The following is a 22,806-nucleotide window of genomic DNA, read 5'->3' as shown; positions in this document are numbered from 1 at the left end:
TTAAAAACAATTATATGGTTATTATAAAAATATGAAAATATATTGTTTCTATTTATTCGAACCCTTTGCTGAATAACTCGTTTCACTATTATAAAAATATTTACTAAAATATAATGCATAAACAACAATCCTTGTCAACTATTATTTCTTTGTTCTACTAAATTGCATAAAAAAATTTTACTATCAATAAAATTGAACAGTAAATAATTTCAGTCAAAAATTGCTTTTAATCACTTTAAATTTTCTGTTAAAATTTTTTGTTCGAATTACAGAATACTCGAGCAAAAATTTTTTTTATAAAAATTCGAAACCGGTTATAACCGGTTTTCTGGAAAAATTACTATTCGAAAACCGGTTTTCTGAAATGTCGGTTTTTGTATAAACCCTAGTGGATTGAGGACCTGATTGCTGAGGGGGCTCTGGGGCGAGGGTTCTGATGGTTCAAAATATTGTGGGTTCAATACCCTCCTGGGTTGGTCAATATTTATTTCGCGGCGGCCTCAAAAAATAAATCTTGACATTCCCGCTCAAAGGCTGTATAGGTGCTCAATGAAGAACTTTGAAAAAAATAAAATAATAATAAAACAAAATTGGTAGATTCTTCATAAGTGTGTATTAGGCCATTGCGCTATTCAAATCACATTTTCTTGTATTTTTAGTTTTAAATTTAAATAAATAGTTACTGAAGTTATTATCCTCACAATTGCTATCACTATGTCCATAAATGACGAAAACGTGAAACAGATTAACGTTTTATTACTGTTCAAGAGGTTATCCCAAAAATTCTAGTGAATAAGAATCAGTAAAGAAATTTTATGCGCCCCATTAAAGATATCTAATCTGAAAATAATTACTTTACAGCTGTTCGTCTTATAAACAACACTGATGTTTTATTATTGCCTTCTTCCCAAATAAGTTAGTTAAATTAGAAGATTAAAAACTTGGAAACGAAGAAAAACGAGGAGCCATGGCGAGAAACTGGCGGATTTTGGAGTTTATTGTGGAAGGATTGATATCTGGCTCGGGTTAAATCGGCTAAGTAAGGAAAATTATGGATGATTTATTATATCATTAAAAATCCTGGTGCTACTAAAACCACCTAATTCCTCCGATTTCATTACAATCCAAAATCCTCAATGCTCTTTACTTTCTCAATAAAATCATCCATAATATTTCACACAAAATTTGTATCTACTTTGTTATTAAAATTTATATAAAATTTAGTAACAAATAATTAACTTAAATTCAACTAGAATAGAATAGAATATATATATTTGTGAAAGACAAATTTCATTACATAAAAGATACAGTTTTATAACAAAACCTGGATCTAGTGCTGCATTACAAAAACAATAAAAAAAAGATAAATACTGGATTATACAACACTATTAATGTAATATACTTTACACCGTTACATTAAACTTAATAATAATTAGAATTATTTTAAATTAACCAAAATATAACATGAGTACAAATATTAATTGGGATTCGAAAACTACTTACACGCCACTTACAGAGTGTTACAATGCAAACCTAAACTATTCAATTTAACTTTATTGTCAACTTTCAATATATTTTGGACGTTTTGTAAGTCGTAAGATACGCATATGGGTGGCTTTAAGATATATTGTCTACTTCCTTTAAAAATTGTACAATGTAGGAGGATGTGGTACAAACCATTATTGAAATATCTTTTGCAGAATATGCAAAGTTCGTTTGCCTTTAAAGTGAGGGTTTAGCTTCCATGGTTTAGTTTGATGTGCTTACGCAATATGATTACGATTCTTAGTTGGCAGATACCCTATTTTTTTTTAGTTTAGCCTAAATGTTAGCTATGTTTCAGGTTTAAGTAGGTTGAAACTACAAAATGATCGGCATATGGTTTACTGTTTGAGTTCATATCTCTATATATATATATATTATTTGAGAAGTTATGGTTTAGTTTCTTTTCAAGAATATATATATTTTTTTTTATAGATTTATCTATTGATAGATATTACAATCTGCCACACAGTTGCGGGCAATGGGTAATAGTGATGAATGATCTCATACATACTAAAATAAATAAATAAAATTAAAAAAAAGAAAAAATAATAATAAAAAAAACTCTCTTAAAATATATACAAACAAAAGAATAGACAAGATGAACAAAATCAAACTATCTGTATGAAAAATAAATAAATAAAATAAAATAATGATAAAATAATATATACAATATTTACACAATCGACCTGAAGATCCCTGAGCCCACTCTATTCCCCACCTGTGAGGGGTGGAGCAGAGCTCAAAAGATCCCAGCGCATCCCTCTCGCCGCATCGCATCGCCCGAGTCAGTGGAGGCTGAGCAAATGCGCTAAGTTCAAGAATATTACCTTTATGTTTCAATATTCCGTTGTCGGCTATCATATTGCTATTCTGCATCCTAACATTGTTTGGATAGTATCATCCTTAGTCTGTTGAAACATAGGGTCCCTTTTCTGACATTAATGACCGTTTAGACCAATCTAAACTTCGACTATATTCATCATAAATTAATTTTACCATAAGATCTCTTCACAACGCTGGTTTATATTTCTCGTGTCTGACTAAACATTAACTGTATAATTAATATTTTCCGATAGTTATATATAAATAGTTTCAATTTTTTTTTTTTTAAATTATTATTTTCTCTGTCAAAACAAAATCATTGTTTTATCACAATCAAAACTATGTTTATTTTTTTCTCATTTGGGTCCTTCTCCTTATTTTTTATATCATTATTGTGTTGATGCATTCTCTCACCCAATAATTATATATATGTTCAATCACGGAATTTTATATATTAGTCCTGATTGATGCTTTAATCATATTTCTACTTTATTTGGCCTAGTCCTTTATTGTATTATAGTATATCATCTATACTACATCATAAAACATTAATTATAATTTTTTTAATTAAATCAAATGGTGCCCATGTTAAGTTTCAACTCTCTTTATTATATCAACAGTCCAACGTTTCGGCCATCCTCAAGGACAATCTAACAATTAACACCTTATTATACATTTATTTATAAAAAATTTAACAACATTATTATTAATAATTTAATATACCTTTAAATATAAATTTACACCTCACATCCAATTATTTAAAACGTTTTGCACGCTATTCTGCCCAGGTCATTAATCAAAAGTAAAATCACCCAATGAAAAGATCAATTAATAAGATAGCATTTGATTTATTTAAAAAATAAATACCAGCCGATACAATATACACAAGATTACATATATATAAATCAATTATACAGTTCATTTAAACCAGTGTATTAAAATAAAATTAATTTATGATGAATATAGTAGAATTTTAGATAATTATTTGTAATTAAATTTTATAGGATTTTTAATAACAAAATAGACAAAAAATGTAGTGTGAAATATTATGGGTGATTATATTGAAAAAGTAAAGAATATTGAGGACTATGGATTGTAAGGATGTCAGAAGAGTTCGATGGATTTAGTGGAGCTCCAAAACTCGACTCTGTAATTCCAAATAGGCCTCAATATAGTCAAATAAATACTTTTTATTAATTAAAGTTTAAAGAGTAAATTTATAAATTATTAAAGTTTGAACCGTTTGTTTCTTAACGTCATCAGAAATCTGGTTTTTGCTAGTTCATTGTTGTTCTGTTTACATATTTTATTTTGATTGTTTCTTGCTTACTTGAATCTTGATCAGTTTAAATGGTGTGAAAAAATATATATATATATATATTTATGTATGCATATATAACTTGAAAATTGTGATTTATTGTATATTTCTTTTCGGTTCATAGTTTCGCATTTAATTGAAAAATAATAAATTCGAGAATTATATATATATATATATATATATACTTACTGCTGAGGCACTGTGCTACCTCGAAGGATCCGGGTTCGAATCTGAATGGCAGATAATATTATCTGTTTAATTGTACTCATGAGTCAGCCCAATGATTCAGGAGCATTTCGCCAACATTTTATCATTGATTGTAGGCGAATTTGTACTTTCTGCTTTCATAAAACTTTATTCCTAGGTTGTTTTTGAAAAACATAATGAAAATCCTTTTAACTAAATACGTAATAATTTAAAAACAGCTAAAAAGTGTGAATGGCTAAATCAGCGTTGTTTGTTTATGTCTAAATGACATCATATAAGAATCCATCATGGCGTCTAGCGTTTTCCTTTTGTTACTAACAAGATTGAAAATCTTTTTAATAATTAAAAAATTTTTTTTTTTTTATTTTATTTTTTTAATAATTTATTTATTGTTATTTACAACTGTATACATATATACACATGAAGTAAATTTGCTGTAAGTGATATTATAACATGATACAAACATGTGGAGAATCTACCCATTGATAGAACTCCAAAAACATTTCTAAAGATGAAGATCTCGAGGCCATCTTCTTTTCAGACGCCTAGGAGGATTATTAGGTAGTGAAGGAGAAGCCAGGTTAGAGTTGGTTTGGGTGGTTGGGAAGTTTATCATGGAAGGATTGGTATCTGGTTCTGGCCAAATCGGCAACATATGGGACATTGAGGTCCTGATGGATGATTTGATTTGTGACAAAGTAAAGAGCATTAAGGATTTTACGAAGGATTTTGGACTGTAAGGATTGGATTCGAGAGGAATTCGATAGTTTTTTTTAATCAAAAATATAAATTAATCCTGTATCTATATTAATTAAAATATGACATTATTTCAGATGAATGGAATATGGTCCGGGTGCGGTCAAAAAAACTCAAATAGTAAATAATTACACTATTTTATTGAGCCAACGTTTCGCCCCACGTTGCTGGGCTTCGTCAGGGCTGTTTTGACGTGAGTCAAAGACAGAGTGACAGTTTTTTTTTTTACCGCACCCAGACCATATTCCATTCATCTATGACATTATTTCATTTTTTTCTTTATTTCGTCAAAATCTATTGTGTGTGTTGAATGGGCTTTCTTGATTATACTCTTTTGTTTATACCAATGGGTATGATATAGCTTGTATTTCAAATGAATTCAAGAGAAGAATGCGAGAGTTCTCGCAGAGATGAAGTAATACGAGTGTGCTGAATTTCACTTAAGAGCTGGTTAAGATTTGATTCGGAATCAGAATAATGTGCATATCTGATTGGCGATGTCACCACTCATCCATGGAAGCACTAAGCGATATTGCCCAGCGTCAGAGAAGTGATATTTCAAAGGCATACAAATTCTAAGGGCCGTCCATGTGATTTGTCCCAGTGACAGGTGGGGGACAATAGAGGAACAGCTCACACAAAACTGATGCCAGCAATAAATAAAAGCTTCTCTCGCTGTGTGTATATATATATAAAGATATACACATATATACAGTGGTCCAGCAGAGGGCCCCTCCCTCCAGATTAGAACGTCGCCGACTCTTATATTTGTGCAGCTTAAATGGTGCAGCCACCTTCTTGGCTCTCGTCCCAACCTCTTTGATCTAAACGTCAGCCTTTAACAAATTGCCTTCCTCCTCTTATTTATTTATTAACAGTGTTTCACTAAATCAAGATGCCATCGGTTTCCCTTTCCCTCATTCAACTATCTTACAGATAAATGTATAAATATTTAGCCAGTACATAATAACATGTGTAACGTTGGCAGGGGCTTGAGCCTGTCGTATAAATCTTTTACAGGATTTCAGAAATATATGGTTGTGTTATTGTGTGGACAGGGGGATCTGAACCGGAGCACACATCTGTTACAATAGCTATGAGCATCCTGCCATGTCAACAATATTTCTTGCATTTTAATTGTTTCACTGACTTCTTTATCGATGTTTTGGAACATCGTTGCAAAGGCTAAGTTCAGACAAAGCGATTCTTCAAAGCTTCGTCAATGAATGCTGTTACATTTAGAATTTCACTCTGATAATATTTCTTTCAGAACTTGGCATTGATATTAGTACAAGAGGCGGGAAGAAAAAAAGGAAGTTATTTCACCCAAATATTTTATTACTTTAATGAAAACTATGTATAATTACTAGTCAAAATTGATTAGTCTGCCAAGTATAAATAGGGGGAATAAGAAATGACAGCTGTTTCAAAATGACAAAAAAAAATTAATTTTTCATTCGGAGCTCTATATCTTTAAAATTACCAACAACACTAGAAAGCCTAAGAGAACATTATTTAAAGAAGAGTAAATTTGCTGAAATATTAGCCCTAAAAGAGCTATTTACGTTCAATGGTTCTCGAGATATGCTTTTTATAAAGCAACATTTCATAAAAATGTACTGAAGCATTAGTAGTTAGTGAATTTATTTTGAGAAATCTATATCTCAATAACTATGAGACATATAGATGCCTATTAGTACTCAAATTAAAGCTAGTTTAATGTACTATTAAGTAGTCCATGACGTTTATCTTCATAGGGATAGTAGTTTTAATGATATTTGCTAAAATAAATTGATTTATAGTTGTTCGGGCAATAAGTTTGATTTATGAAAAACTTTATTTCATAAATCATAAGCCGTACAGATCTCTGCCAGCACTGAATTTAAAACTAGTTAAATTGACTATAAAATGTTTTATAACGTTTATCTTTGTAAAAGTAGTATTTTTTGGATTATTAAAAAAATTATCTCTAGAACCGTCTTATGGTTTACACATGTCTGCCATCACTCATAATAAAGGTAATTTAACTTACTATATAGTAGGTGTAATAGTTTTTATGATATTCGCATATGAATATAAATTGGGCATAAGAAAATGAGTCCGAACAACTATATATCAATTTATTTTAGAAAATATCATGAAAAATACTACTCGTACGTAGATAAAGGTAATAAACTACATAATAGTCCATTAAACTAGCTTTAATTGAGTGCTAATAGACATTTACACGTCGCATAGTTCCTGAGATATAGATTTCTCAAAATAAATTCACTAACTACTTATCCTTCAGTACATTTTTATGAAATGTTGTTTTTTAAAATCCTATATCTCGAGAGATATTGAACATAAATAGCTCTATTAGGACTCATATTTTAGCACATTTACTCAACGTCAAATGACGTTCTCTTCGGTTTTCTCGTATTGTAGGTATTAGAGCTCCGAATGAAAAATTAATATTTATAACGTTTTGAAACAGCCACCATTTTTTAATTCCCCTACCAATACTTGGCAGACTCATCAATTCTGACTGGTAATTTTACATATTTTTCATTAAAGTAATCAGAAATTTGGGTAAAATCGCCTCTATATCAAACTCCACTGTAGTCCAAGAAACCAAAAGGAGAAAAAAATAATTTATTTCGTCCCATTGTTTTATTACTCCATTGGAAACTAGATACAATTAAGAGTAAAAATTGATGACTGCCAACTATAGTTTGAAGGAATATGAGATGGCGGCAGTTCCAAAATTTACAAAAAATTCATTTTTGAGTAGTTTCAAGTAAAAAAAAAAATCCACGTTATTAACAAATAAATATTCAAGTATTGTAACAGCACGCCCCATGAAGTTTATATCAGAAAGAAAAAAACTTTTCGCTCATTTTTCATTCCGAGTTCATGTCCTTTTTTTAAAAAAATTATTTTAAGGCATCAACCACTTATGGGTCGTTATTGCCATAAATTTCGGATTCGTAAAGGATAGTCTTCTGATTCTAGACTCTAGGCTGTACCCACGGCAACACACAATACGGGAGCAAGGGCCCGAATTCCTGGCCACTACTATATAGAAATGTATAGCTTTTACTACACGGGAACCTGTGGCAAAATCTGATTAAATTTTATAGTAAACTTTAGAGTGATTGAGAAACTCAAAATGTTTATCAATAGTTTGCTTGTTATCCAGCAAAATGGAATGGAGGTCTGCTGGTAAAGGAATGAAGTAGTCGTATGCCCGACAGTCAGTTGGAATGTGTATCATACATACATATCCTTAAAACTACCAACAATAATAAAAATCTTATAGCACGTTATTTATTTTATTAATATTAGTTGTTGAGTTTTTTCCTGTAATTTTATATATTTTATATTTTATTTTTCAATTACATAAATATATATATTTTTTTTAATTTATCTTTGCTATATATAATTATTAGTCTTTTCTTGAGACTATACCCCATCATTACCAATTGTCAAAAATAAATCAAACTGTTATATGATAGCTATGTCTACCAGACCGATCTGATAATAATGAAATATATATATATATATATATATATATTTACCATCCTATATACATCCCTACGTTTTGTTTAAATTGGTGGGCTCGTATTGAAATTATCGGTATTTTTGATCTAAAAAAATCTTAAGATCAGGGAAACCAGAAATTATGATCAAATATTTTTTATATTTTTAGGTTGCTATTAAAATTTGTATTATAGTGTTTCTCGAGTTGGGACTAACGAATATTAGTTTATTTCTGCCGAAAACACAGTCAGAATAGTTTAACTGGAGATGTGGAAGTCATAATGGAATCAGAAAAAAGATCGTACGGTCTCGACTTTCCCCGTTTCAATCGGAAGTGTCTATTTTTCCTCTATTTATTCATAAAATATTTTAATATTTTGTTTTTATCCATTGTTTAGTATTGCTGTTGATTTTTTTCAAATGAACCAAATTAAAGGTACTTCAGAGAAAGGCGTTTTTAAAAACCCGCAGTTAAATTATTTAATTTAAAAACTTATCCATCTGAAAAAAATAAAAACTCAAGTTTTGTCCGCTTGTACACCTGTCTGCTGGTTTACACTACCCAAAGCCTAAACGATCGCATCGCTCTGCTTGACGACGTCCTGAAAAAAAGGATACCGTGGCCAAGAAAGATAAAGAAAAAAGGAACATGAGACCTTTAAAAAATGTGCGGTGGAGGGACCGGTCGAGGCGAAGACCCCACGTCTTGAAAGGTGCTGACCAGTGAAATGTCACCATCCATTATCCGTTATGGAGTCGCGGCAGTCTATCACCTCGCTACTGGGTCAACAGGACATCAACAACACTCTTTTGCGCATAAGTCGAATTCCTTCTCCCAACACAGCTGTATGCGGGTACAGCACATATATTTTTTTGATGATAATCTGCCATAGTTAGGGTCTGTAGTTTACATTCAACAAGAAAAACAAGTCAAATAATACTAAATGAGTAGTATTCTATCAAAAGTCAATATATTCTTTTTTGGAATGTTATAATTTTTAAAAAATATTATGGAACATCTCATGTAAATAAGTTTTTTTTAAAAAGTTTTTAAATTTATTTATTGACATTTACAACTGTACAGAATAATACATCAATTAAATCTGATGTAAGATCATAATGGTATGACACAGGCATTTTGAGAAACTACAATGGGGTAGCACTCTAAAAACATTTTTACATTAGAAGGTCTCGAGGCCGTGTTCTTTTCCGGCGCCTCGGAGGATTGTCAGGAGGATTAGGTTAGAAACTAGTGGGTTTGAATGGTTAGGGAGTTAATTTTGGAAGGATTTATACCTGGTTGGGGCTAGATCGGTTACAAATGGAACATTAAGGTCTTTATGGATGATTTTATTTATGATAAAGTAAGGAGCATTGAGGATTTTGGATTATAAGGATTGGATACGAGAGGAATTCGAAGGCTTAGAGGAGCCCCAAAGCTCGATATAGATAGGTTAAATTACTATTTAAAATATTCATTTCTAACTACTATTGGACTATATAAAATATTGACTGAAAAGTTTTAGATGGAAAATATGTCAAAAAAAAAAAAAGAAAAAACTTTAATTTTGAGAAGCTTTGCCTTTCTCATGAGGGCGGCAAAGCTACGCATGCGTGTTAAAAAAAATTGTCAAAATAAAAACACTTTTTCACTTTGGATAAGTTTTGGTGGAATACTCCTCTAATGGACATCACAAATAAAATAAATAGACAAATTAAAAAATATGGAACAACCAAAAAAATTAAATGTAAATTTAAGTTAGGGAAAAAAAACCTTAATACCAGCAACGTGGTTGGGAGAGAAGCGCTGGGATCTCTTCGAGTCCCTTCTACATGACCGCGGTAAAGCTTGGTTTGGAGTTCCCAATGCTGACTGTAAACATTATAAACAGGTATGAATTGTGTTAAGATGGAATTATTTTATTTTTATTTTCTTTAGGTTGAGTTTATTATTTTGTTATTATTGATTAGAATTACTATTATATTGTTTGACTTATATTAATATTTCTTCATTATTATAGTTATTTTTCCACTGTATTCATCATATTTTTTTTTCATTATTTTGTGTTGTATTTAGAATATGTATAAACACTCGGAGCACTGATATTGTCCTTAATTGTGGCAGCTTGAATTAATATTCTTCAACAAATAAATCTTTGAAAAATATAAAGTAAACTAAATTGTTTGAATATATTCTTAGCTCTGTACAATATTTACATTCTACCTAAGAAACTCCGAACCAAGCTTTTAAAAAAATAATTAAGCGCGTTAATATTACTTTGTAACAACTCTGATATAAATTCTTTGATTATATTTCGATCATTCATTAAACGTCAGTTTCCCGAGTTTGTAATGCTTCTTTACCTCTAAGGAAACGATGTTTATTTACAAGCATATATCATCAAATATAAAGGGTATTTCAGAGATAAGTGTTCCTACTGAAAATATGAATTGAGGATCTCAAAACAAGAAAAAAAAATCTCTCTCAAGGTACGTCCGTTGACGATTTGTTTAGGAGGTATTCACGTCTAAAGATTTTAATTGTTATGAATTGTTTATGTTATAATTAATTAATCAATGTGTGTTCCAATTACTTTAATAATGAAATGTAAACATTAAGATTCATATTCAATGTTTAGCTAAGTGATTACAGTATCGGTAACATTCTTTCTTAGTAGAAATGACCGGACGGCACATAGTGGTGGGAAACTGCCATTTTTGTGCAAAAGCCTCTCTTATTGATACTTTTTATTTATTGATAGATATTACAATCTGCCACACAGTTGTAGGTAATAGGTAATAATGATGAATGATCACATTCAAACTAAAATAAAATAAAATAAGAATAAAAATAAATAAATAAATAAAAAAGCACATAAAAAGAAATAAAACTTCTCCAAAAGCCTCAAAATTATTTAAATATTCTGTAAAACATCGTGTTAATTGTCATTTCTTGCTTTGATAAAATGAATATATAAATCCGATTTTTTAATTTCCTCTCACCCTCAACAATTTTATTTGTTATAGACAAACAAGGATGTTGAAGGTATTATAACCAGAAAACACTGAATAAAAAAATATTTTTTCAACTTACTTTTCTCTTTAGCACCGTTAAAATACAAAGTATTTACAAAAAATGGTTTATAGCTCATATATAGGTACCATAGAACTGTATACTATAACACACACAATGAGTAAATTTAAAATACTTGTTGTAATTTATTTAATAGGCAATAATTGAACGGTAAATAAATTTTACATTATTGAAATCAAATACACTACTAAAGTTAATTATATATTAAAAATCAATGCTAAAATAAGATTATGATTTAATATTTTAAAACAAAATCAAATAAATCATATAATATATCGATAGTAATTAACTGTAACATGATGATCAATTGGGTGACTCTTAATGAATATTGTGACTATTAATTGTATTTACTGAGAAATTAAGAAAACATAAAATAAGAACAATATTTTTTGTAAGAGATGCTTAAATTTGTTACTTGATTTTCCATGTTTAAATAACTTAACAGACAAAAAATTATTTTAAATTACCATATTCAATTACCATAATTGAAATCATTTTCCTTATAAATAAAATGTAAATCTGAATCATAGTGGTTAGTTTGATTTTTTTTCTCACCTTATTTTCGTTACACATTCCTTGACACGTCTCAATACGTCAATGAAAATTACACAAAATTTGCCTCAATATGTACACTTTCATGGGAAAATAGCTTCATCAAAAACATTTTTTTTTTCCTGAATTATCAAAAATGTGCAAAAACAAATTTTTCCGGTATTAAATTGGAAGTGGCCCTAGAAATTTTGGAAAAAAATATTTCAAGAAACAAACCCACTTTTGAAAAACTACAATATGAACACTAACTTTCGTTGGTATTGACTTAGAAAAAAAAAATAACAACAACTATAAAAACTCGCTTTTTCACAATCCCGAAAAACGTTTGTAATATTAGGTTTACGGATCTCAAATATTGTTTGATGGGAGAACAAATTACGGTCAATTCGTTTATAGGTATTTGAGTGTAAGGAAAGCACACTCATCAACATGATTAGACACATTTTATTTCGGAGGATATTTTCACACTTTCCAACACTGGATAAGTGTTGTTTCCCAAGCTGATCTGACCTTGCTGGATATGTTTGTTTGAGGTAAGATTAAACGAAAAGTATATGCAAAGCTGGTCAATGACTTTAATTCTTTACGAAGAAGAAAAATTGAAACTTGGGAAACAATAACCACACCCAATGCCATTCGGCCACTGCTGCTGTGGAAGAAATATACGGAGGCTGGTGGGCAATCACTTTAAACAACGTTTAATATGAGCGTTAATATTTAAATAAAATTTAAATATTAACGCTTTTAATATTTTAAAAATTATTAAAGTAGTTGGAATGCCTATTAAATAATTTATTGTAACCTAAATAATTCATGAGAATACAAATTAGAATATGTAAACATCTTCTAAACAACGCGTTAATGGACATATCTACATATGATATTTTTTCTTGTTTTGAAATCCTTAATTTATATTTTAAGTTAAAAACTAAACCTTGAAACATCTTGTATGTCTGTATACAGTTTTTAATTAAATTAGAGTCAAATAAAACAATGGTTAAAATGAAATTAAAAAATAAATACGAAATGAGAAAAAAACAAAAACATAATTTATTATTTTGATATAATTTAAAAACCGTAAGGGAAAATTCTAGCTCTAGTGGAAATATCAAGAAATGAATGGCGATGAAATTGAAGAATTATTTCGCGACCGAATTATTTTAAATCTAATATGAAGTTTTGAGTGAATTGTGAAGTTTGATGCTTTTGTTGACAGTTGATAGCTATATGAACCAAAAATTTTCTTTGACTAGAGAGTTTTTTAAGCACTTATTAGATTCTTAAACCTACTAACAGATAATAAATCCATCGAACTTTTAAAATTCCGAAATTTATTCAGACATTTTATTTACTGGATTTATTGGATAAAAATGTAGTTAGGAGATTTTGAAAAATCGCCATGTACTTGTTCAATTTCACATTCATTCATTTCTTAATATTTCCACAATTTAATATATTTTTTATATTTCTTATAAAGCCGCAAATGTGGATCTCGAATTAGACACTAGGATATCAATGTTACTTCCATTTTAATGAGGTGTTTGTGGTTGGCCATAGATTAATATGAGGAGAAGATGGTCGGGGATGTGGTCAGCAAAAAAATATACAAATAAACAAAGACTTATTTATTTGTGCCGACGTTTTGACCTGAATTTCAGGCCTCCATCAGGGCTGAAAAAACTAAAAAAGAGATAACTTTCTTCAACACCATACATTTTGTTTATTTCTTGAACACATAACGTTTTTTTTTTTTCATTTACTTTGTTTATTTCTTTCCTCTATAACATTGTATTTCATCTTCTACTGTTATCAATCAACTATAGGGTTTTTTTTTAAGCCCGATAGAACTTGAAATTGTAAAAAATAACACAAAAAATTAAATTGTAATCAAAATTTTTTTTTTATTCGAAAGATCAATACGTGACATTAACATTTGAAAATGATTTCGGGCATACGGGCACCGCGGCTGTTCTTGACGAAGCGCATTCTGTAAAATTGTGTTCAGCGATGAGGCGCATTTTTGGCTTAACGGGTTTGTTAATAAGCAAAATTGCCGCATATGGTCGTGCGATTTGACACCTCTCGATTATTTCCTGTGGGGCTACGTGAAGTCACTGGTTTATGCTGATAAACCAGCAACAATTGACGCCTTGGAGGCCAGCATTGTTCGTGTTATTCGTGACATACGGCCAGCAGTGCTCGAAAAAGTGGCCCAAAATTGGACGTCCAGAATGCGCTTCGTCAAGAACAGCCGCGGTGCCCATATGCCCGAAATCATTTTCAAATGTTAATGTCACGTATTGATCTTTCGAATAAAAAAAAAATTTTGATTACAATTTAATTTTTTGTGTTATTTTTTACAATTTCAAGTTCTATCGGGGTTAAAAAAACACCCTATACTATCTATTTAATTTATTGTTATGTATATTTCAAAGTATGTTTGTTTTTTATTTTTCCTTTTATTTTCATGTTTCTCTGAGCTAAGGTTGTTATCTCTTTTTTGTTTTCTAAGCCCAAATGAAGGGCCGAAATGTAGGTCAAAATGTCGGCACAAATAAGTAGGTTTTTGTTTATTGTTGTATTTTTTTTTTTTTTTTTTGTTATAACCACATCCCCGACCATCTTCTCCTCATACTTCGATTTTAAACCGCAATTCGGTGTCATATCTGGGATGTTCGGAATTTGTCACCGTGAAGATTGTTCGACTATGCATGAAGTTGTTTTTAAAATTTTTAAACTTAATTCATGATTATATATCTGCAAACTAGGCATATTGATGGCTTACTTCACAATGGTGCTAAGTAACTTTCCTCTAGCTTAACGAAAAATACTATTAATTGTTATCTCTTTTAGAAAAATTAATTGAAAAGTTGTAATTTTCCTAAAAGAGAGAACCACTTTGAAGTAAGCCATCGATATGTTGTTTCATAATTTTCTACAGTTAGTAAGGAATGATTTTATTCTCCTTATTATTCTCTCTTCAAAATAAACTACTAAATAAATAAAAAAAAATATTTGATTTATAATTATATCGTCTCTAGAAGACAACTGAAATAATTAGGTTGGCAAAACATATTTAGCTTTGTGTTAGTAATCCCCTATTGTAAAGCTGATGAACACTAGTGTCAGCAGGCTTGGCATCGACACAGAAGAAATCAACAAAATAAGTCAAATGGTATTATTATTTCAGGAATAAGTTTCATATTAAAAAAATAATGAGAAGAAACTTCAAGATAGGGATATAAATTGTTGAGATCAAAGAACGTCGGGATTATTTCGATTAGAATGGACTGAATGAAACAATGTTTCCTTTATAAAATGCACAATATTTTGTTAGGTTTAGGTTAATATGATTAAATTTATTTAAGGATTTCATATTAGTTCTAGTATTATTTTTAAAAAATTGGGTAGCGCAATGGTAAAGCATTGTGCTCCAATCTCCAAGAACCCAGGTTCGAATCCTAAGTAATTATTTTCTGTTTAACTGTAGCCGTGAGTCAGCCCTGTGGCTTAGGGAGCCCTCCAGGATCCACCCATCGTCATTAAGGGGGTACCCTTAATTGGTTAAAGATCTGGCAGTCGAGCGCGATTCTGACCAGATTACCTCTTTGCACAACAGTTGGTATTGTTCTAGTAACGGTTCTTCTTTAAAAAGTACTTCACCCCTGACCCTTCATAGGTTTTAGCAGTACAGATTCAATTTTAATTTTAATTAATTATTAAGAAAAAGGTTGATTTCATATTCTTAGTAACCATTACTATTGATTTTACAATAAGCTCTCCTTGTAATGAGGGTTGTTATAGCACGGATTTGAATAAAGCGTGGGTCTATGTATGGTTCTAATTAGATTAAATTAAAATGAGATAGTTACAACATATATATTTTTTGTTCCACATACTATAGAACAAAAAAATAATATAAGTACATTCAAGATTTCAGCCTTGAAAATTAAACCATCACCTAACTCAATCCAAGTTTGTATTCGTTAGATTATTAAATATTAAGTCAGTTGAGCAGGAAGAAAATCGTGAAGAATGTCATAATTTGTAAATACAATTAGCCGGGATAAAGGTATAGTTTTCCACCCCGCAGAAATTCTTTAATTATTTTTTTTTTATAGAATGTGAAGCAAAACACAATCCCTGTTTCGCTGTTATCATTCTTATTCCTTATCCTTTTAGAATATGGAAGAAAATAAGAAGAGTTAAAATCTTACTAACCAATTATATAACTTTGAGTAATTGCTGTTTGTGAAATTAAATTTTAATGTTTAATTCAATATAATCCATTTTTATAGCAAAGAATAATTGAAAAATTAGAAAATAATGTTGAGTAGGAGATACCATCATATTCCACACCCAAGAAATTTTATTGCTATCCTCACCCATACAGTAATACTCGTGTATGGATCCATGGATTTTGTTATTTGTTTATGTAGAAGAGATATAGATAGGTGTGTTAGTGTTCTTTTCATAGTTTTCCGGTTTAAAATTCTGCTCAAACTGAAATCCCACAAAAAGATGGTACTCTCCAAAAATACATAACCACGTTAAAACCTACCTCTTTTCCACTACCAGAAAAAAAAAAAATTGAATATATCTATCTCCCTTCTGACTACGGCCTAATGTTGAGAAATACCGAAAGCATAGAAACCATCCATTTTTCTACTATTGAACTTAAAAAATGTATACTGATTTCTAATGTTGCAATAAACATTGATGATTTGGATTTCTGTTTCAGTTACGTCCAGCTGTACGCAGCCGTATGGAGAGATGAATCAACTTGGTGGTGTGTTCGTCAACGGTCGTCCGCTTCCCAACTCCATGAGGTTAAGAATAGTCGAGCTTGCTCAACTTGGAATAAGACCATGTGACATTTCCAGGCAGCTACGTGTATCTCACGGTTGCGTCTCCAAAATCTTGGCAAGATTCAATGAAACTGGGTCTATCCTACCAGGAGCTATTGGAGGATCCAAACCAAGGGTGACAACGCCGAAGGTAGTTGCCTATATAAGAGAGTTAAAGCTTAAAGATCCTGGAATATTTGCATGGGAAATCCGAGACAGATTGCTCTCTGATGGCGTTTGCGACAAATTCAACGTGCCCTCAGTCAGTTCCATCAGTCGCATTCTCAGGAATAAGACCGGAAGTAATACACCACTTTACTACTACCCTGGTCAGACCTCCCAAAAGTGGCCTCGTCCAGCACACAATGTGTCTGACATACTGAATTCGACAGACGTTAGCCAACATGCTCACAATTATAGTTGCTACATGTATCAACATTGGCCACCATCCCAATAGTACTGAATATATATGTTTTCAATGAATTGCCTATGTTGACAAGTGTTCTAATAAATTCAGAATGACTTATTCATAAGAATGATTGGGTTTATTGACACAAGGTCTAGGCACACCTTGTATAGTAAATCATGTAATATAAACAAGTGTATATTTCAAAAGATTAAATATAATATATATTTTAGAGATAATGATTACATAAAGGCTTAGTAAAAGTTAATCTATTTCAGTGCCATTTTTTCTATGATTAGTATAGTTAATTTTTAAGTCAATTACTCACTTAAAGGTATGTTCCAACAACAGATTCTGACTGTCCAGAGCTGAATGGAGCATGCGCAGTACAGGTTTTGGGAGGCAAAATCCCGTACTACGCATGCTTCGTACGATTCCGGACAGTCAAAAATTAGTGCAGTGATTTTAAAAATACAAATAAAATAAAATAAATAAATAAGATCTTTTTTTTTATAGTTAAATATTTAATTTTATCTTTAAGTCAGTACAAATATAATTTCAAAGATTAATTTAACTTCAATATTAAATGTAATATCTTTTCATTGCCTTAAAAACTAAATGACAATTCTGTAATTGATAAACCTCAGGAATCGAAACCACATCGGTAGCATATTTTGACTCCTTTATAGTACCGTAAAATGGTATAACTTTGTGCCGAGGAGTACAACATTAGACCACATGTGATTTCCGGATATCTGTTATTTCGAGCGACTGAATGACGAGAAATAAAAAGTTCAGTTAAACTAAAATCTACCAGCATTTATTTCAATACTTTTTTTCTCAGTGTTGGGCTAGAAGACGTTGACGTTAGGTAATCAATAACATGGCCCAAAGCTGTGTGGTCATATACACAAAGGTGTACCATTTTTCAATACCAAAAAAGTGTGGCATTTAATGATTTTTTTTTTTTTAGTTTTCTGATTTTAAGAGAATTCATATCGGGAACTTTTTTTTGTTCCGGACGAGTCCTGAAATAAACATTAATTACCGGTTTTTGACGATTTTCGTTAAACTGCGGAAAATCGTACTAAGTATTTTTAGAATTTCATTTTACCTAAAAATCCATCTTAATCAAAGTTATTAATTATCTGGTTGAGGCAACCAATTTTAGTCTCCTCGTTTAGTCAAGAAAATTAAAGTTATGATGACGGATTCTTAAAGAGAATTGAATTTTAAAATGATTTTGTTGTTTATGTTCGTTCAAAAATGGTTTCAAAAATAATTTGTTTGCGGTTTTTGGTGATTCACGCCTTCAAAAACCGTCAGATTCAATACCAAAACGAATTCAAGAATGGGAAAACAGTGCCCATCTTTCTTAAATATACATCTGAAAATTGCATTTGATATCAGAATCTGTAAAAAAAAAAAAAAAAAAAAGTAACCCATTCTATTGGAAGAGGGTAAGAAAATTAAAACCCTTAAAAGATAGATCTCATCCCACTGTTATGTTCCAGTGAAAATCAAATAAAAATTTCAACAATTCTGGAGATCAGGCGATGAACAAGTATATTCGAGACATGTATAATAGTATAATATCAGAAATTAATATATACGTAGCTTTATTGTTGTGGGTTAATATATATCATTTTAAAACAAAAATTAAAAAAACCCTACTTATACTTAATAAAGTTATTATCATACAATAAAATCATAATATAACGGAATAATAATTTATTGAACAAATATTTATACCTAAATAAAACAGTCAATCTCTGATAAAAAAAAAAAAAAGTCATTCCCTGATAGGGCAGATCTCCAAAATGATGAATTTTTGAAAATAAATAAATAGTTTAATTTTAATGTTTAGAGTAATACAAGGAGTTGTATACAATCTTGGAATGTATTTTATTGAATTTGAAGATTTATATTAATAAAATAACACTTAAATAAATAAAGTGGTTACAGAATTGTCTTGTCAGGCAACATATTCCTCCAGAATATTTTTTTTAAATGATTGGTTAGTTCTATATATATAAATATATAGAATATATATCATTAGATATTGCATCATTTTTGTAACAAACATTTATTTATGTATCAAAGTAATTGAATATATGATTAAGAGAAATGTAGTTAATAACATTTTGAAATTCTGAGGCTGCTTCAAAAAAATTAATGCAGGTAACAGTGTCAATATACATTGGCTGTGATTTAATTTAAGAAAAATAAATAAATAAAATATGCTAACGAAAAGACAACATAAAAAAAACCATTTACAGTGAATATTATAAAATAAATTAATGTGGATAAAGTTTTTATAAAATTAATTATGAAATTTTCAATAGCATAATTAACTTTAAGGGTTAAATTTCAGACACGAATAATTATGAAATAATAAAATTTTTATGCTTTTTTCTACTTGATTTCATAAATATTAAGAATGAATACTTACTTTTCAATGTATATAAACTCCTTAAGTGCAATCTGTGATTTAATTTTTACCTGTTCATGCAGATATTTTCAGAAAAAGATTTAAATTCATTATTTTTATTTGTGAAATTTGTACAAAACAAAGAGAATATGTGAAGTGAGAGCGTGCAAGTGTGAGAGACAATAAGCTAGTCAATTATGCCAATAGCCTAGTTTCAAATTATATAATCAACAGTAAGTATAGTTAAGGGCTTATAAGTTAAGAACTTATGATGTATGTTTTGAAGTTACTTCTTTTTTTTTTTTTTTTTTTTTTTCTAATTCTGACTGATCAATAAAGCTGTATAACATAAATTGTTGTAAATTCCTTTTTATTTATCATTTTCTGTATAGGTAAAATACTAAAAAGTCTGTTAAGCAGATTACCTCAATATGTCCAACACATTGGATAATAACAGAAAAATAAAATCATTCACATTCAGATGAATGATCATTCTTGAAAAAAACTCTTACTGAAATTACACCATAATTGAAGAATGAGGAAATTATAAGCTCTTTTAGAAAAAATATTATATTTTCTTTTTTCTTCCACAATTTAATAATGCAACAACTGACCTTTCACCTATAAGATCACAGATATGTTTAATAATAGATCACGGATATGTTCAAAATAATATTATGTTCTATATTGGGTTTTATTATCATAACAGATGCTGAAAAGTGAGAAGGTTTCAAGTATTTTTAAGGAGGTCGGGTTTTTTGTTAAAGTTTCAAACTATTGTGGAGGTGACTGTGAACAATTAATTAGTTCTGACAGCCAATTAAGATGTGAGGTATTCTAAAACAAAAGGCCTCAACAATGGGTGTTCAGTAGGTTAGTTAGCTGGTTAGGAGATGAATTGGCAGGATGTGTTTTACATGAACTAGTAAATACTCACAGGATAGTAACTTCACTCCATAGTGAACTAGCATACCATCAGGATGACAAGTCCTACAAGAACTAGCTGTAGATCCTTGCTGGAAGGATCCACTCCATAAGCAACTAGCTGTAAGTCCTTACGAATGGAAGAAATTGTATAAGATAGAGGAGGTAACCAGTAGGAATTAGTGTGACATAAGAACACATCAGATTGTATAAAAAAATAGGTTATGATCGGTCGCCTCCAAAACCCGGGTTTTTGATTTCGGAGTCTAGGTTCTTATTTTTTTGTAGTTGTTATTTTTTTTGGGAGTGGGTTAAATTAAATATTTCTGGCCGCTGACTGCCTAATTTTCAGATATGTACGGTGGGTCTTTCAACTGTCACCATCAGCATCTCCAATAGCTGGATCATATCTTTGATATCCCGCAATGCTGACATCAAATGATCTATTGATATGCTTGATATCCGGTCTTAAAGTTGCACAAGGTAGTATTTTTCATTGCGATTAAGAACATTCTGCGGTCCAGAATATGGTGGCACTAGGGGTTGCTAGACACAATCCTCTCTTACGAAGAAGTGGGTGCACTTTTCATGTTTATCGTAAACGTAAGTCTTTCTTTAAGATTTATGTGCTTGAGCAGGTCACAGTCTAGACAAATTGTTTTTCAATTCTCCTAATGCAACATGAGGATCATTTCATCACAGTAATATGGATAAAAGTTTCTTAAAAAAAAAAAAAGTAAAATTTGTCTTCATTAAAATCATTTGAAGTGAGATTTTAAGCAGTTAAATAATTTTTTAATCACCTCTAACTGGATAACAGATTTTCCATTCTAGAAAAACTTTCTTGTTTAGCAAGCTTGAAGTCTATATTAATTAAGCTGAGATATGCTTCCAGTTTTGTCTTGATTTATTTCTTTCTGAGTGAATGACATACATGATGAAGTGTTTATGAAAAATAAAAACAATGTGAGTCTTTATTACTTATAAAGTACAGAAATTCAACAAATAGATCTTATCTAGATTTTCTAAACCAGTCTCAAGAAATTCATTTGTTTTACAATGCATAATACTAATAAAAAAATTTAAGAATAAATCATATAAAAAATAAAACAAAAATACAAAATGAATTAATCTAACAGTATATTACTGTAAAATAACAGAACATAAATATAATATATTTCTTTCACTCGTGTATACATATTGGTTTTCAATGTTTCATGATATCTCCTCTAAAACAGGATTTATCTTGCTTCTATTGTTCATCATATTGTTTTGTGCATATCCATATTTATACTTTTCTGACAAAATTCAAAAATTATATTGTTACGAGGAAAACTTTAATAATTCTGTCCTTTTACAATCATATAATTCATTCAAGCCAAATAAATTATGAGATATTGAAAAGAAAAAAATAACTAAAGTTTTCTTGGTAACAATGTTATTTGACAAATAATATATGTCCATGGTTATGTAGGAAATGAGAAATAATATGATGAACAATAAAAATATAATGAATCCTAATGACGGGCGAATAATCCAAAATGTCAATAAATGGTGTGCAGCCAATAAAGGAAATCATAAGAATGAAATTATTTTACAACCTACTTGGTATAATTATAATTACATTATACAATACCTTCTGTTGAAAAAAAAAATTGTATTATAAAATAAATCTATTTTTAAAGAAACATCCCTTTATTAACTATTTTTTAAATCATTTCTTATCCACTCTTCATCATGATTTTAAAAATTAAAAGATAAAATATATTAATATTCAATAACAAAATATACAAATATATTCATAATCACTAATATAAATAACATATATTAAGTTCATTTTAACAGCAGTATTATTAAATTATAAAGCCCAAGGTTGTAATAAAAAATATTTAAATTCATGTTTTAGACTAGAAATACAAAAAATATATTTTAATTTGAAATGGGCCTCATAAAATGTTTGATATAATGTAATGAAATCTTTAATAAATCAATATTTTTTATTTATTTTTTTTTTTGTTAATTCTTTACAAATAACTATTTCTGTTTCTTTAATATTTTATAAGTATCTTTGGTGAATACATAACTTAGAGCTGATGCTATAGTAGAAGTAGCTGTAAAGTACCTAGAAAAACAGAAGAGATAAAAACATACAGTAATACATAAAACAAATATCTTCTATAAATATCATTACTTTATTAAACATAATAAATAGATAATATAATAAATAAATATAATATTTATTGAATACAAATTATCATTATGAAGAATATATATCATTAGATATTGCATCATTTTTGTAACAAACATTTATTTATGTATCAAAGTAATTGAATATATGATTAAGAGAAATGTAGTTAATAACATTTTGAAATTCTGAGGCTG

The 22,806-nt window shown here is 29.6% G+C and overlaps 2 protein-coding genes across 2 annotated transcripts in view; one reads left to right on the top strand and one right to left on the bottom strand.

The window, feature by feature from the left end:
• The window catches only part of Poxm (Pox meso), a 123,413-nt gene extending 103,609 nt beyond the window's left edge, over nt 1-19,804 (top strand). The window contains exon 4 of the mRNA XM_014422548.2: nt 16,558-19,804. Within this exon, the coding sequence (XP_014278034.1) occupies nt 16,558-17,120 (563 nt within the window). The 3' untranslated portion in view covers nt 17,121-19,804. The remainder of the gene's footprint in view (nt 1-16,557) is intronic.
• Nucleotides 19,805-21,356: 1,552 nt separating this feature from the next.
• The window catches only part of CLS (cardiolipin synthase), a 17,210-nt gene continuing 15,760 nt past the window's right edge, over nt 21,357-22,806 (bottom strand). The window contains exon 7 of the mRNA XM_014422547.2: nt 21,357-22,546. Coding sequence (XP_014278033.1) covers nt 22,459-22,546 — 88 coding nt within the window. The 3' untranslated portion in view covers nt 21,357-22,458. The remainder of the gene's footprint in view (nt 22,547-22,806) is intronic.

This window comes from Halyomorpha halys, unplaced genomic scaffold (assembly GCF_000696795.3).
Source record: "Halyomorpha halys isolate HHAL.00 unplaced genomic scaffold, Hhal_1.1 Scaffold375.1, whole genome shotgun sequence".
Classification (NCBI taxonomy): Eukaryota; Metazoa; Arthropoda; class Insecta; order Hemiptera; family Pentatomidae; genus Halyomorpha; species Halyomorpha halys.
This window is presented reverse-complemented; position numbering and strand designations above follow the sequence as displayed.